At 51.4% G+C, this 14863-nt stretch overlaps 1 protein-coding gene across 6 annotated transcripts in view; it reads right to left on the reverse strand.

Annotated features, from left to right (window-relative positions):
• Positions 1 to 167: 167 nt before the first annotated feature.
• LOC147039465 (zinc finger MIZ domain-containing protein 1-like) overlaps positions 168 to 14863 on the reverse strand; it is a 31638-nt gene continuing 16942 nt past the window's right edge. For 2 of the 6 annotated variants that reach the window (XM_085903667.1, XM_085903666.1), the window contains 21 exons: positions 10935 to 11054; positions 10243 to 10370; positions 10006 to 10111; positions 6942 to 7077; positions 6744 to 6858; positions 6450 to 6658; positions 6144 to 6345; positions 5775 to 6068; positions 5470 to 5655; positions 5307 to 5384; positions 5059 to 5227; positions 4842 to 4983; positions 4551 to 4761; positions 4370 to 4475; positions 4107 to 4267; positions 3964 to 4031; positions 3815 to 3883; positions 3511 to 3734; positions 3273 to 3433; positions 2905 to 3192; positions 168 to 2738 (listed from right to left, as the gene is read on the reverse strand). In XM_085903667.1, coding sequence (XP_085759793.1) covers positions 2631 to 2738; positions 2905 to 3192; positions 3273 to 3433; positions 3511 to 3734; positions 3815 to 3883; positions 3964 to 4031; positions 4107 to 4267; positions 4370 to 4475; positions 4551 to 4761; positions 4842 to 4983; positions 5059 to 5227; positions 5307 to 5384; positions 5470 to 5655; positions 5775 to 6068; positions 6144 to 6345; positions 6450 to 6658; positions 6744 to 6858; positions 6942 to 7077; positions 10006 to 10111; positions 10243 to 10370; positions 10935 to 11004 — 3231 coding nt within the window. In that variant the 5' untranslated portion in view covers positions 11005 to 11054 and the 3' untranslated portion in view covers positions 168 to 2630. Of the gene's footprint in view, positions 2739 to 2904; positions 3193 to 3272; positions 3434 to 3510; positions 3735 to 3814; positions 3884 to 3963; positions 4032 to 4106; positions 4268 to 4369; positions 4476 to 4550; positions 4762 to 4841; positions 4984 to 5058; positions 5228 to 5306; positions 5385 to 5469; positions 5656 to 5774; positions 6069 to 6143; positions 6346 to 6449; positions 6659 to 6743; positions 6859 to 6941; positions 7078 to 7325; positions 7871 to 8280; positions 9255 to 10005; positions 10112 to 10242; positions 10371 to 10934; positions 12060 to 14863 lie in introns of those variants that run through there. The other 4 variants (XM_085903669.1, XM_085903668.1, XM_085903671.1 and 1 more) reach the window with 4 other exon arrangements.

A 14863-nucleotide genomic window follows, 5' to 3' on the forward strand; every position in this document is an offset into this window, starting at 1 on the left:
TAATCGACAATTATTTTAAAGACTGTTGACTGTAATCTTATGATCCAACAGCGTTGCCCCAAGATGGCCGCCCTGTGACGTCACATATGAAAACAAAATAATTAACAAATAATATATAAGACCGGGTATGATATAAATGCATATTTATTAGATAAATATGAGGGTGTCACATCGTCTAACTACATACAGCAGCTCTGCAAGACTTTAAAAAAAATCTGTCAGTATGAAATGATTACACAATACAAACACAGACCGTGGCTTGTCCATGATATGAAAAATGTGGCTTTACTTACAATCTTCTGGACAAACTTTGCTTTTCCTTTTTTTCTTTAGTATAGAAAAGACAGAGAAGAACATTTCATTTAACACGATGAGTCCCAAAAATGGAAGTAGGGGCTCAAACTAACAATTTTCCACTTCCAATGGAATGGTTGAAAAATCTTTTATTATTCGGAGCAAACAATGCACATTCCCAGGGAACATGAATACATTTCTGTTCACGTCTCTATTTGTATTCACATATATACAGACAACCTCGCTTTGTCCTGTAAATTTTCAGACCTAAATATTTATATATATATATATGTGTGTGTGTTTGTGTGTGTGGGGGTCCTTAATGTGATTGTGCAAGTACAGATTGAGGATACACAAAAGTGGCTCACCTGTATGCAAGAAACAAATCAACATGAATTCATCCCATATTTCATATGAAAATAAAATGATGTGGCAGTGTATAGTCATTTTTTGTCAGTGTGCTGAACTGCAAAGTGATTTAAATGACATTTTAATAAAAAGCGTAGGGAGGCTCCAGCAAGAGACAATTGCTTCCTAGCCTAACAGAAGAATAAAAGAGTAAAAAAATAAATTATTAAAAAAGACCAAAGGATGAAATTTTCCATCATAAAAATACTTTTTCTATCATGTCAAACAATACAGATGATTTATTTAAAATATGCTCTTTAAAAATATCACTGTACTGACAACAATGATATTCACTCACATTCATTGAAAGCCAGCAAGCACAAAAAAATAAAAACAAGTGTGTAAGTACAAAATAAATTATCAAAATAAGGGAATGTGGAATTAATATGGCAACAAAAAGTAGTAGTAGTAGTAGTAGTAGTAATAATAATAATAATAATAGACTAGAGTGAGAGATTGACTTTCTGGAATTACGGAAAAAAGGACAAAAATACATTTTAAAAAAACATAGGTGACCCTGTGGGCCAACAAAAAAACACAAGCTACAGTGACAGACGTCGGATTTCAAGCCTCACAGAAAAATCATTTTTAAAAAACACAAAATAAATTATAACAGAAGGGGGGGAGAAGGAGATGACATGTATATGGCCACAACCCCACAACATGTTTTATGACAAATATAATATAATCTTTAGTGTGTGTTTAAGGACAATGTTTTAAAATATTTCTTTCAGATATATGCCTGGCACATGTTTAGTGTATTAACAACAAATGTGATCACACTGAATACCAGCAAATAAAAAAATTGAAACAGTTCAGTATCTTTGACAGGCTTTTGTGCTTGCTTTAAAAAAAAATTAAAAAAAAATCAAAATATAGAATCATGTTGCTGGATGATAAAACAAACAGGAAATTATTTTGGAGTGGCCAAGTATGCCTCATGTGAAGAGGATGAGGACGACAGACAACTCTTTTTTTTTTATCATTGACATGATAGCAAAATATTGACAATGATATTAACAGCAGCCACAATAGCACTTGTTAGAAAATAATACATTTGCATACTTCTGCTTCAAACGGACGCTGGCAGTCAATCAAGGAAAGGTTTGCCATGGCTCGGATCAAAAGCACGCGCACTTCACTTTATTTTCGCCCTTTTGCGGTTTGCCAAAACGTGTTTGCTTGGATGAGGCAGAAAAAACCCCCCAAAAAAAACAGATGATGATTTCAGCAATGTGCCTTCCCGTGTTAGTGTTGAAATCATTCCAACAAATACGATTGATTAGCTTGGCACACTTTGCACATTGTGTAAAAGGTTGCCAGCAGAAAGAAGAGGGCGTGGCCATTTCATCTGCCATAGGTCGAGAAAGTCGCCTTAAATGAATCCTCAGATGATTTTTGATCTTTGTCTGAGATGGCAGTAAATAGCTTCGAAAGTGATTTTCCACGCGAGCTTTCAACGTGATCCAATAGAAGACGAGGGCCGCTCCGGAGCGGGACGTGCTCAGACCCGGGCAGCGGACGAGCCCATTTCTACAGCATGAGCGGACAAAAGTGATCCACGAGGCGACGACACGAGGCAACTTTCCTCTGTATTGATGGCCATCTGAAATGAATTCCAGAAGCATCCACAATTGTGGCTGGCGTGACGTGATTCAAAGACATTCCGGAAAGTATTGACGTGGCTTCAATTGGACACTTGGCCAATGTTGAAGCGAAAGTGATGCGGTGCTTTCAGGCCGCCCAATGCTGCCGAGCGCGACGAGTCCAAAGCAAACGATCCGGTCCGGCTGTGCACTTCAAGTCGGCTTCTTGTTTCTCAAGCAAAACTATACATGAGGAAGAAGTGAAGGGGAGTGCATCTTTGTTGTGTTCATCAAGTACAAACCTTTTTTTTTTCTTTTTTTTCTCCTTGTTTTGGATTTTTGTCAGTTGTTTTCAAAGAGCGACAGGAGGTCATCGTTGCTATTGCTGGGGAGGCCGGGCGGGTCCAAGTAGGACAAAAGCTCGTCCGGGTTGGCCAGCTCTGGAAGAAGCTGCGGTAGGAGTGAGAAGAGGGGAGTAAGACAAAATGAACAATGGTGCTCGCAAAAGTGTGCACATCTTCTTAACACAGAGGAAGCTTCGGTGTTCAGGTGGAAAGTTTAAATGGAAGCCAAAACAAACCAACTTGAAATTAAGACGTGTGCCGGCTCTACTCACGTCTAAAGAAGGTTCGGGCATGTCCGAGCCGGCTTGGCCGTCCAAACTGCTGGAAGTGTTGAAGGTCAGGTCGCCGTGAGGGTGGCTGTTTACACCGGGCTGCTGCTGCTGCTGAAGAGGAGGAGGAGGGGCCGGCGGGGGTTGCCGCGAGGGTGGAGGGGGTCCGCCATGGTGGAGTTGTTGCTGTTGCTGCTGTTGCTGTCCCTGTTGGCCGCTCGAATGCGGCGACCCGTGTATGCTCTGCTGCAAGGTGCCGTGCGGCGGCTCGTTGACGGAAGGGTGAGGTATCTGCAAAAGGGACACACACCTCAGACAGGCTTTTGAAAATGGTCACCTAGGGTAATGGTGGAATTCCAAGGCCAACTCACCGAGTCGGGCACGCCGTGGGAAAGAGGCTTGTCGGCGGCGTTCATCAGGCTGCCGGGCAAGTCGGGCTGGTGCGACAGTTGAGGCCCGTGCATGAAGTCGTTGACAGACGTGGCGCCCGGTGCGCCGTGCGGGAACTCAAAGTTGCCGTGGTAACTGTTGCCTAGGGGAGCGCCGGGCCATACGTCAGCCGGCTTTGGAACGGCTCCTGCTTTTTTTGCAGGCGGGCAAAAGGCCTACCTTGAGCGGCATATTCGCCGTTGCCGGCGGCTTGCTGCGAGGGCCCTGGTCCCAGCTGAGCGATCATGTCGGTCACGTTGGGCATGATCATCTGGCTGGGGCTCATGGTCTTGAAGCGCTTGGCCAGGGGAGCGTCCGGGTCCTCCTTGATGTGGATCTCAGACTTGATGGCCACGGGCCGCCAGCTACACGTTGGGTCGATCGTCACCTCCTCCAATTCGGAGCTGAAGACGCATTCCAAAGGAAAACACATTATAGACCAAAAAAAAAAAAAACCTAATAAGGCTAAGGATGTTGTCTTTACTTTTGAATGGCGTTCAAGATGCCCCACATATACTGGTCCACCTCCAACCCTTCTAACAACGCCGTTTTACTGAGGAGAGAGAGAAAAAAAAACTCCAATGAATCACCCATAATAGACCACTTTGCCCTCTTTTCGACGATCAAGCGTACTTGCACACAGGACATCGCCACGTGCCTCGCTCGCAGTTCAGTTGGAGATACGATTCCAAGTCGAAACACTGCAAAACATTCTCATCATTATTATTCTTTTCTTTTTTTCTTTTTGCTCCATGCTGGCGGGTCACTGGCCGCACCTGAACGTGCTTGCAGTCGTGGCCTCTGGCCGGCAGCTGGATTCGCCGGAAGGTGATGGGACACTTGAGCGACACCTTGATGGCCGTCTGCTCCACGCCGTCCTCGCCGTTGAGCCCGGCGTTGCCCGACGATGATGCTACGCTGCTGAAGTTCCTCTTGACTTGACAGCGAGGACAATGACCAAACAAAACAAAACACACATCAAAGTCAAGTCAAAGCGGCCTCCACTCTTCAGCTGGACTTCAGCTGTCGGCGGTTGTACCTTTGGTGATGCAGTGCTCGGCCGGCAAGAGCCTCTTCTTCAGCAGACCCTGCAGGACGGAGCGGACCGACGGCCTGTGGACCAGCTGTAGCACAAACAAGTGCGACTGCGGGAGCAAACGCAAACATTGAGCAAAAGCTGCCCGCATGGGACACACCGTTACCGGCGACTTTGCGCTTACACAGCAGCAGGCCGTGACGGTGATCTGGATGGTGTTCCTCCCCGGTTGGCAGACGTGCTTCAGGTGCAAGGGCTTGTGGGAGGTTTTGTTGTCGCCGCGCTCGATGGTGAGCGGCGTGGCGTTGACGCTGACCTGCACCGAGGCCGGCCAGTTGGTGTTCATCTGCCGGTCCTCGTGGTGGTAGCATTTGAACTGCAGCTCCAGGTCCGACCTGGAACCGGGAGAGGAACTTTGAATTCATTTTCAAGGCCGGGACGGCGGTTGGCGGGTCCAGGTCTCCCAAAGTCTTACCTCCACATGAGCGTCTGGTGCACCGAGGGCCGTAAGTGGAAGACGTGATTGCTGACTGCCAGGTTGTGCTCGAGCCTGAAGGGCTCCAGGACCACCCCGTCGCGCACCGGGAAGGTGAGGCGCAGCTCCTCGTTGTGGTTGGCTATTCAAGAGGAGAACGGTCAGACTGGTCGGTCGGTCGCAACACCGAGGCCGAGTTTCTCTCTCGGTTACTCACGGGGCGGAGGAGGAAGAGCACTAATATTTGGTTTGATGTCAGGAGGAAAGGGTGGCTTCACATCCTGACTGGGTGATAAATACGGAGGGATGTTGCTTCCCGGGGTCATCGGAGGGGTGGGGTTGCCCGGTACTGGGGAGTGGGGGTAGTTGCCCATCGGTCTGGGTGGCTGCAGGGAAACAAAAGGGAATACGGCATTTGAAAGCAATGCGCAAACGCTAGCGTTGCTAGTGTCATTGTGGACTCACCCCGTTCATATTAGCCTGGCCGTACTGAAAACCACTGCCAGAGAAGTTGGTGCTTTGGCCGTTGAAAGACGGCTCTTGCTGTTGTGTAAAAAAAATATATATATATATATTTTTTTAAATGTTTTCCCAGCAGTCAGTATTTTGTATTTGTAGTGTAGCGCACCTTATAATACTGGCCGCCCATGGGACCAGTGGACGGCGGATATTGGGAGTGGAGCGGCTGTCCCGCCACCCGCTGGCCGGGGTAGTTGCCGGGCGGCAGCGGCCTGGAACCGGCGGCTGTCGGGTACTGGCCCTGCTGGCTTGGGAACTGGTTGTTCGCTGCATACTGCTGGTTCCCATAGTTTGGCTGCGATTCAGAGAGCCATTCGAGGAAATCAGCAAAAAAATATATATACTATATATATATATATATATATATATATATTTTTTTTTTTATTTTTTTTTCAGCAGGCTCGAGGCTCTCACCTCGCCAGGATAGGGCCTCTTCATGCCCAGCACTGGCATGCCTTGTGCTTGGGCTTGTGCTTGGGCTCGGGCTCCGCCGTAGCCTTGTTGGGGCATCCGTTGGCCGTGGCCTCCGAAGGGCCCCATGCCTTGGCCCCGCGACTGGTTCATCCCCATCGGCGGGCCGCTCATGTTGGATGCGTTCATGCCCGAGGCCATGTTCCCGGGGAGGGAGGTGGGTCCGCGAGGTCCTGCCTGGCTCATGAACTGGCTAGTGTAGGCCTGGTTCGGTCCCATCTGGAAGGAGGAACTCATCTGGAAGACAAAATGGGACTCCATTTGCAACTGAGAGGCCTGGAATGTTTGGTTACCGACCGTGTTTGGGCTTACCGGTCCGTATTGATTCATGTCCTTGTTCTGAGTTTCCTGCAGGGCGGCAACGGTGGCCGTGGCGGTGGCAGTCGCCGTGGCGGCAGCAGCGGCGACGGCAGCGGCGGCAGCCGCCGCTGCGGGCTGGCTGAAGTCTGACGGTGGACGTGAGTGTGGAGGCATGCCCATGCCTCCGGGTCCAGAATTGGGGCCCCCGGCGTAGCTTCAAAAGACAAACGCCACATATTGGCCGCACTGGAACCTTGACTCTTACTCTTTGGCATTTCCATCCATTTTAAAGGCAAAAGATGACAATTCTGATCTTACTTGCCAGCAAACCCGCCCCCGCCGGGGTAGCCGGGCCGTCCGTACATGCCCTGCTGCATGTAGGCCTGGTTGGCGTTGCCTTTGCCGGGGAACTGCTGCTGAGCACCGCCGAAGTGAGAGGCGTTCATCCCGGGATTGGGTGCAGACATCCCCGACGCCATCGGGTTGCCGCCTGGGTTCATGGGATTGTTGCTGTTGTTTCCCAACACCTGGAGAGGACATGGTAGGAAGACGGGCTTCAAGGTCGAGTTGACGGCCGCTCGCCGCCTCACGGGCCGGGAATCCAATGGTCACCTGGCTCTGTGAGGTATTGGTGACGCCCCACACGGTGGTCACCACCGACAGAGAACCCGGAGGCTGATTGGTGTTCTGTTGCCAGGGAACCGAGTCGTAGGGTGAAGACCCGTCACTGTGAGGAAAAGCACCTTCTTGTGAGCCTTTCACTAGCGATGGGCGCAGGTGAAATGCGGTGAAGGTTCTGAGGAGACTGACCCGTGCGAGAAAGCAGGCTTCATGGAGCTCATGGGGGGCTGCATGGGCACTTTTCCCGGGGGCTCGTTCTGCCGGCTCTTTTGGTGACGCAGCAGGAGGAGGCGGCCCAGCTCTTCGCACCACGACGACAGAAGAGCTGCAAGAGAAGGCAAGGAAGCACAAGAAACCCGTTGATCATTTGGTCTCGACGGGAGGGCCGGGTGAAAATGCCGAGTCGTCCGTGCATGCTAGCGAGGAGTAGCTCCTTCTGGAAGGTGAACCGTAAGCAGCGCTCGCCGGCCTCGGGTCCGTGCGACTTATGTCAGCAAGTATGGAAAGGCGAGCGAGCGAGCCACACAAATTTGTCGACCAACAAAGTTATCATAACACCCAAGACGGACTCACTGAGAATACGAACGCAGGATGGGCGCAGCCTCGCACAGCAGTCGCCCATTGGGGAGATCGTTCCCGTTGCTGCCAAACGGTCCCGAATCTCCAAAAGCAAAAGTTGCTGGCGTATCTGTGAGGTGAGGGCTACAGCGATAAAGTGCCGAGAGTCTGGCCGGGAACGCCGCCTCAAGTAGGTCAGCGTGACTCACAGAAGATAACGGAGGCCATTTTGACCCCCTCGTGCACGAGGCTCGCAAGTGGGCCAAACGGGCCCGTCGGCGGTTGCGGCGGCCGGAAAACCAAAGCCAAGACGCTCCTTTTGCTTTCATTCTTTTGCCTTTCCTTTGTCACAAGTTGTCCAGAGCGTCCGAGCAAGCCGTCAGTAATTGACTGGGACAAATTCAAACTGAACAATGTTGTCCTACAAAGCAAACCAAGTGTTCATCTTGCACGTTGCTTGAAGGACAAACAGGAAGCCGCCAAAGCACAGATGATGCACAAAAGGAGAAGGCATCAGCTGCGACCGAGGCACGAGTCGGCTTTTAAAAGCTCGCGGCACAGCGAGGACATCAAGAGCTGCCGGTCTCGCCCGCCGACAGCGCCCTTCCCAAACATTCTGGCTCCAAACCCCCGCTGCCTTGCGCCTGGGGGCTCTGCCACCTCGCTCTCTCCCGCCGTGTCCGGCGACTGCCTGCACAATGCGCATCAATTATTCATGGCCGGCCGGCCGGCCGGCTTGTGGATAAGAAGAACAGGGTGAAAAACAGAAGCAGCAACGCCGGTCACAGATGGAGCCGGCGGCTCCCGTGCACGCCAGATAGCCCCGAGAGAGACCGACGACGGCGAGGACTAGCACACTTGCGGGAGGAGCCATGTTTGTAGTCCGAGGAGAGGTGACAAATGATTGAAGGCTCCGAGACGAGGAAGGCCGAGGCGAGAGAGAGAGGCAAGCGAAGGCTCATTTCCTCACCTCCGTATTGATGCGCCTTCCTTTTTTCCGCTTAGCGATCCATTGTATGCTCTGCCCAGACACACAATCACATCCACTCTCGCTGGCCTGCGAGTTCGCACACACACTCGCTCGCTCGCTCGCTCGCTCACTGCTGCGTCCGTCGGTCCGCCGGCAGCACAGAGCCTCCTTGCCAGCAGGCAGGCAGGCAAGCGGAGGAGGGGAGGCGAGGCGAAGGGAGGGGAACAAGGAGAAAAGGAAGGGAAAAAAATGCAGGCAGCTCACATTTCAAACTTGCAAAGAGAGGGGGTGGGGCCAAATGTGCTAGACTGTCTGTGCCTTGGCCTTGCTCCAGTTACATGCCCCCCCTCCGCATGCAAAAAAAAATTATAGTGACTGTTCTGTGAGGACAATTTCATCCATCACAATTGTAATTAAAGGGCAATGCAGGAAGAGGAAGAGGAGGCGGCTTAGTGGTGCTGTGGCTTCCTGTTGGGCAAGGGAGGGGCCAATTAGAGCTCATCAGGCTTGGATAAATAATGACACAAGCAACATTGACACAGCAGGCACCTGTGTGGAAGTTTTTTTTTTTCTTTGGGATGAGATGTGCCTCCTTGACAATTGCACCACGTTTTTGTGGTTGCGCCTGAAAATAGTTCCGATAATACCAAGATAATTGTGCAACTAATTGGTCAGATTCACGGTTGGATGGACGGTTTTGGTCGCGTTGCTCCACCGATGCCAACGCGGGTGACCACCGTCCGTGGTTACTCCGTTTTATCTTAAAAAAAAAAAAAAATGGAAAAAAAAGGACAAACGAGACTTGGGCTGACTGATTACCTCCCTGAATAGCTTGCTTAAGCACCCCCCTGCCCCCCTTTCACAAGGCAGGAATTCCAAGAGCCTGTTGAGGCGCAAACAATCAGGAGCGTACCATTCCCCCAAAGCGGTGATGAAGGCTCTTGCTTTAGGGGAGACAAACTGTACGACGACGCTCGGGCGTTCACCCCGGCCCCCAATCATTTGATGCCCTCCGCACAATCATGCATTAATAGAAGCGGCTAATCTGGCTCACAAAGAGGTCACCGCTGGGGCCCATCCCCCACCTTCTCCTCCCCCCGGAGCGCATCCATTCAAGCCGTCGGTTGTCCGACTCACTGAATGACAAGGCGGGATTTTCCGCTCTCTCTTGTCAAGAGCGGCTTCAGTCAACGCTAAAAAGCAAATCGGCTGAGGTACGACACACGCAGATCCAGAAAAATCAACTTTTGGCCAAGATTCTCATTTAGTTGCCATCGTCAAGCATGGCATTGATGTTTTTCAGCCTTGGTTGCTGAGTGATTGCGACAACCTGACAAAAAACGCAACAGGACCCGAAATCATCCTTTTTTGAATGGTCACTTCATCGATTTGAATTGCTGATGCACCCCCGTCAAAAAAGGCAACACAACTAAGGCCAAGTCTGGTCACATTCCACAACAGGAGCCCCACCTCCTTCAAGTTTTCTGAGAGGAAATAAAAAGTTTGGACACCCGCGACTCTCGTTGCTGGGCAACAGCACCGCTGGGTGTCGGGGGGACGGGTGAAGGGCCATCTCCCTGGCTGCCACAGAAGCGTTTTAACTACCTCCTTCACAAGGGAGGGGGAGCACGCTTTGGAACGCGGGTGGGCCGGATTTTGGAAACCACAATGAAAGCGGAAGGAGAAACCTCTGCCGGCAGAACAAAATAGCGCCTGCCTTCTTACCTGCCGACTTGGGCGTGAACTTGTCTCGGTTGGCGGCGCAGACGGCCAGCAGTCGGTAGCCCAGGTCCAAGTCGAATCCTTGCTGTGCCGCCACGCGGCTCACCACCTGAACCGGAGGAGACAACGTCACGTAAAGCTTCTAATAATCCTTAATATTAATATATACTAATAATCTAGTAATCCTTCTTCAGGGGCAGAATGGCGGCAAGCTGGAAAGCATCTGGCGTGTGGCCTTACCGTTAGACAGCCCATCAGGCTCTGCTCAAAGGGCCGCTGGAAGGCTCGCGGGTCGCCGCACCAGTCCAACAGCTCCGTCGCCGCCGTTTGGAAATTGGACGGATTTTGTAAGTGCTGCACACGTAGGGCCAGAATAAAAAAAGAGAGAGATAAAGACAACAAAAAGTCAAAGTCAACTTTGTCCTCCTATTTCTTTTTATATTTGGACCCGAGACATCCGTCACGTCAAGATTGCTACAGGCTTTGTCCACATGGTCCCCAGAGAAGACGTTATTTTTCCACCCAGCCATCTTCAGTAAATTGTCCATCACTTCAACAGCCTCCAGTCATTGTTTCCAAATGAAATTAGCGTCATTCCTCAGCACGGAGAAATTAGCGGCGCAATGATTTGGGGTTTGGCTTTGGAGCGCGAGATTCAATCAGGCTGACACATTGCAATTTCCTCCACTTTATCATGGCTTTTGCTGCTAATTCATCATTGCAGCAACAAAATCAATTTGTCTGCCGGACTGAGAGGAGTCGGGGGGGATGGAAGGGGGGCTACTTAGGCTAGCGTGTCACCTTTCCCAGCGTGTCACACACAATGAGCCCTACCTTATTTTCTTTCCTGCTGCCTTTTTGTGCCCCCCCCCCCAAAAAAAAAACCCAGACAAAGCATATCTCATTCCCTGGCCAGCGTGTGTCTCAACTCACCTGTTTGATACACTGCAGCCGGTCATTGGTCTGCTGTATGTGTCTGTCCATGGACGGGATGGAGTTCATGTCGCTCGCCCCTCGGTGGCCCCCCGCCGCTCTACCGGCCGCCCATCAAACTGCAAGACAAAGAGCAGGTTGGATGATTTTGAATTTGCCAGCGGATGCGCTTGGCGCGGCCCTGCTCGCTCGCTCGGTCATGTTACAACGCAGCCAGCAGGTGTCTCCACGGCCACAGCTTGCTCCTTCCTTCTCTCTGCCCTTGGCTTCGCTCTACGCCTTGCTCCTGGAAGATCACAATTCCTTCTCCCGAAAATTGCTGACCCTCCAGCTCAAACATGCACCGGCCGTCGAATCCATTCTGATTTGCAAATAAATGCTTGTCCCTCAAACAACCACTTGACAGCGCACGAGGGGCGCTGTGGGGCAAGATGGCGCTAGTGAGCCACACAGCCACCTGGTCTCTGCGAACGTACTTAAGAGCATCACTCCGGGGGTGCCACACTTCTGCGACGGTGTGTGAAACAAGCCTGTCAACACACACGCGTTGCGAAGGTAGCGAAGCGGCTCTCGTGTCGGCACGCGTGGGCCTCGAGGTGACGCGGCCGTCCACAGGCGAGACGCGTGACTAATTGCCGCCACAAAAGCCTCAATGCTGTGTGTTTAAGGGCAGGCCCTTGCTGGAAGGAAGACCAAGAGGAAGACAAGGAGGAGGAGGAAGCGTCTCGTCAGCATGGTTTTAATGAGCTTCGATTGCGCAACTTTCCCAATCCGGACGATACTTGCCTCAATTAGGCAAACCCAAGTCATCAAAACACAAATCGCATAGCTTTGAAGCTTTTAGCGTAATGCGAACAACGCAAAAGCCAATTAATAAGCAAATGAACTAGTGGGGAGAGGGGGGGGGGGGGGGATCCTCCTCCTGGTCGCGGTGGTCCAGGTGTCTATTCGGCTCGAGACAAGGCTGCATTTGTTGAGAGCAGCAGCAAAAAAAAAAAAAAGGATAGACATGTGGATGACTTCCATTGTTGCTTCCCAGAATGTGGCCTAATCCCCCAGCAGGCTCCATCCAGAGCTGGCATGGAGGATAATATGAGACTGGACCCCTTAACCCCCCCCCAACCGCATGTGTTCACTCACACCTCCCCACGCTGCTCTTTAACAGGCCTGGGAATGGATTTCTTTTATTTAATGTGCTTCGGTGTGCAGCGGCAAAATGGGAGTGAGGGCGGGTTCACCCGCACACACTTTACCAACGCCCCCCCCCCCTCACCACCACCTGCTCACATACGCATCGCCTCCTAAAATTCCTGTGGGAGCCCCACACGTCCAGAAGCACATGAGATTGTGCAGCCATCAGGCGCATCTGCAACGTGATTGGAAAAGCAAAGGCAGAGCAGTAGCGGTGGGGGTCGCTGGTACAAAAAAACGACAACTTGGCGAGGAAAACATGAGGGCCAGAGGCAATATGTCTTCTCTAACCGAGTGTAACGCTTGACATAGCCCTGCCTCCTCACCAGGATGGAGGAAAACGCACTTGTGCACAATGTCGGATAATGTCATCTCCAGACAGAACCACTTTGCCCCACGATACATGGCGGACACATGGCAGTAGGATCCACTGCACGCTAATACCCAGATCTGGCCAGCCAGCAAGCTCCATTAGCATACAAACACCCATTTGCGTTATCGCGGCAACGCCGACAATTTCCTGGATAATTTAGCGAAAAGATGCGCCGGCCGATTGCCGACGAGGCGCCGGACGTACGCCGTCTCTATTTACGCTGCAGCTGGCCACTTTTCAGACTGCAATACTTCCTGGGGGAGGGGAGGGGGCGGGTTAGCCAAAATGGAAAGATTCCCCGTTTGGCCGGAGAGGGGAGCAGTACCATCGCCGTGCCTCATGCAATGTGGATCAAAACAAAAAAAAGAAAGAAAGGGAGCGCTTGCGTAACGCAGGAGCCCGATGTTAGCCTTGCCCGTTTGGACCGCCCCTCCCTCCATCCCTCCCTCCGCTTTCCCCAGTCGCAGTCACAGGAGACGGATTGTTCTGCTCGGGCCCGCTTGGCAGAGGCCACGGATGGGAAAAGTGCAGCGAGCACTTCCTGCCTGGCCCGGCCCGGCTGAGTCAACCTTCGGCCGCGGGCACAATGGCGCGACGTTAGCGGAAAAAGAAAAAAAGAAGCAGCCAGCGCTGTCACCGAGCTTGTTCCTGTTTGCCCACCTCCCTCGCTGACTTGTTCTCTTTGACTCTAACTTAGAACCTGTCGTAAGGTGTGTCCTTGTCTGGAGAGGCCAGAATGAGCAGGAAGTGTGCAAAGGGGAAGCAGTTCATGCAGACGAACATCTGTGATATTTCTTCATGACCCCCCCCCCCCAACAGGAGGGAGAAATCTAATCAAGCTCCCTCAGCCGCGTGCTTAAATGCGACGCGAAGGCGCGGCTCCGTCTGTTCGGGAAAGCCCGAGGGCCCCCAAAGAGAAGAGGCTTTATCTTATTCCGCTTGCTCCTGGCTATTTGATTGAAAAAGATGAAATGATGATTGTGATTAGGATTAGCAACAAACACCACCGTGGAGTGATTTAGCGCCACCCGATGATGACGCGCAGGCAAGGCGCCCAGTTCGCATGCCACGGCAGAAGATATTCCATTTTCTTCTGGCGATTTCGCTTGCCCTTTTCAATTTGTGTTGACTTGTTCTGTAAATTCAAGTTGATTACTTAGACATGTCACTTACACCTTGAACTAGTCTAAAGTCAACATGCATTATTATTTAACTGTCAACTGTTTCCAGTCATATGACTTAGTTTTGAGGAAAGGATAAATATTGGTAAGAGCCATGCCAAGACAAAATGAGGCCAAGGCGCGACACTCGCCATGACTCAAACGCAGCTCCGGTGGAGTCGAGAAAGCGGTGCTTTTTTTCTTGGGTTGGTGAGGTCATGTTGGTTCTTGATGCAGGGTGTGCTATTTACAGAACCCAACACCCACCCACCCATGCTACAAGGCCCTGGAGCAGATCCGCCGCCACAAAGCTCCATGTAGCGTGCAGTCATGCGGACAGATGGACCGACTATTCAGAGCATCCAGCTATGTGTGACATATTTAGGCCCGCCTCTTCCGACACAACCTTGCGACTTGTCGGCGAAAAGGATGTGACTGGCTGATGCGAGCGCGATTGGTAGCCGGGAAGCAGAAGACGAGCGGCAGTCGTGACTGGAAGAATGCTTGATGAGCGCCGTCGATGCCATCCCGACAAAAATTCCATCAATTTTCAGCCGCATTGAGGGCAATTTTTGGGAATCTTTGCCGACACACATTTACTGCTGTTTAAATTAAAAAATCACGAGAAGGAGGTGTGCATCCCGAAGGTTCATGTTCTAAAGCACAAGCGTGTGCAACGCAAGCTGTGATGAGCTCTTTCTTTTTTTTTATTTTTTTTTTTTTTATCTAGCTCGCAGGACGGTTTTATCATTTTAGCCGCGAACAAAGGAAGAAGGGGGTGCGTTTGTTTACGGAGCGTCAGGAAATTCCAGGACAGGCACGATGACTCGGCGAGCCCGTCCGGCCCACGTGACCGCAAAGGCACACACAGGCCAGATTGTTTGCGTGTTTGCGCCGAGGCCGCGCGATAACAACGTTTGGACGGGGACAAACGTCAAAGCGACGCTCATGGCCCAAAGTGACTGCGAGTCGCCTCGCGTACAACGTGGAGCGCTTTTGGAGTGCCTTGGCGGCCATTCCGTTTTCTGCTGAAGCTCAACTTTGGGATATTTCACAATGTCACGGGGGGGCAGAAAAACAAAGCCTCTTTATCCGCGTCAATGGCACCGTTGTACTAACGCTCGTTGAGCACGAAGGAAAGAAAACACAAAGTTGGACATTTGTGAAGAGGAGGGGAGGGGGGGCTGAACCCCGGCCGGAACCT

Source organism: Syngnathus leptorhynchus, chromosome 22 (assembly GCF_054491065.1).
Source record: "Syngnathus leptorhynchus isolate UIUO chromosome 22, UIUO_Slep, whole genome shotgun sequence".
In the NCBI taxonomy this organism is placed as follows: domain Eukaryota; kingdom Metazoa; phylum Chordata; class Actinopteri; order Syngnathiformes; family Syngnathidae; genus Syngnathus; species Syngnathus leptorhynchus.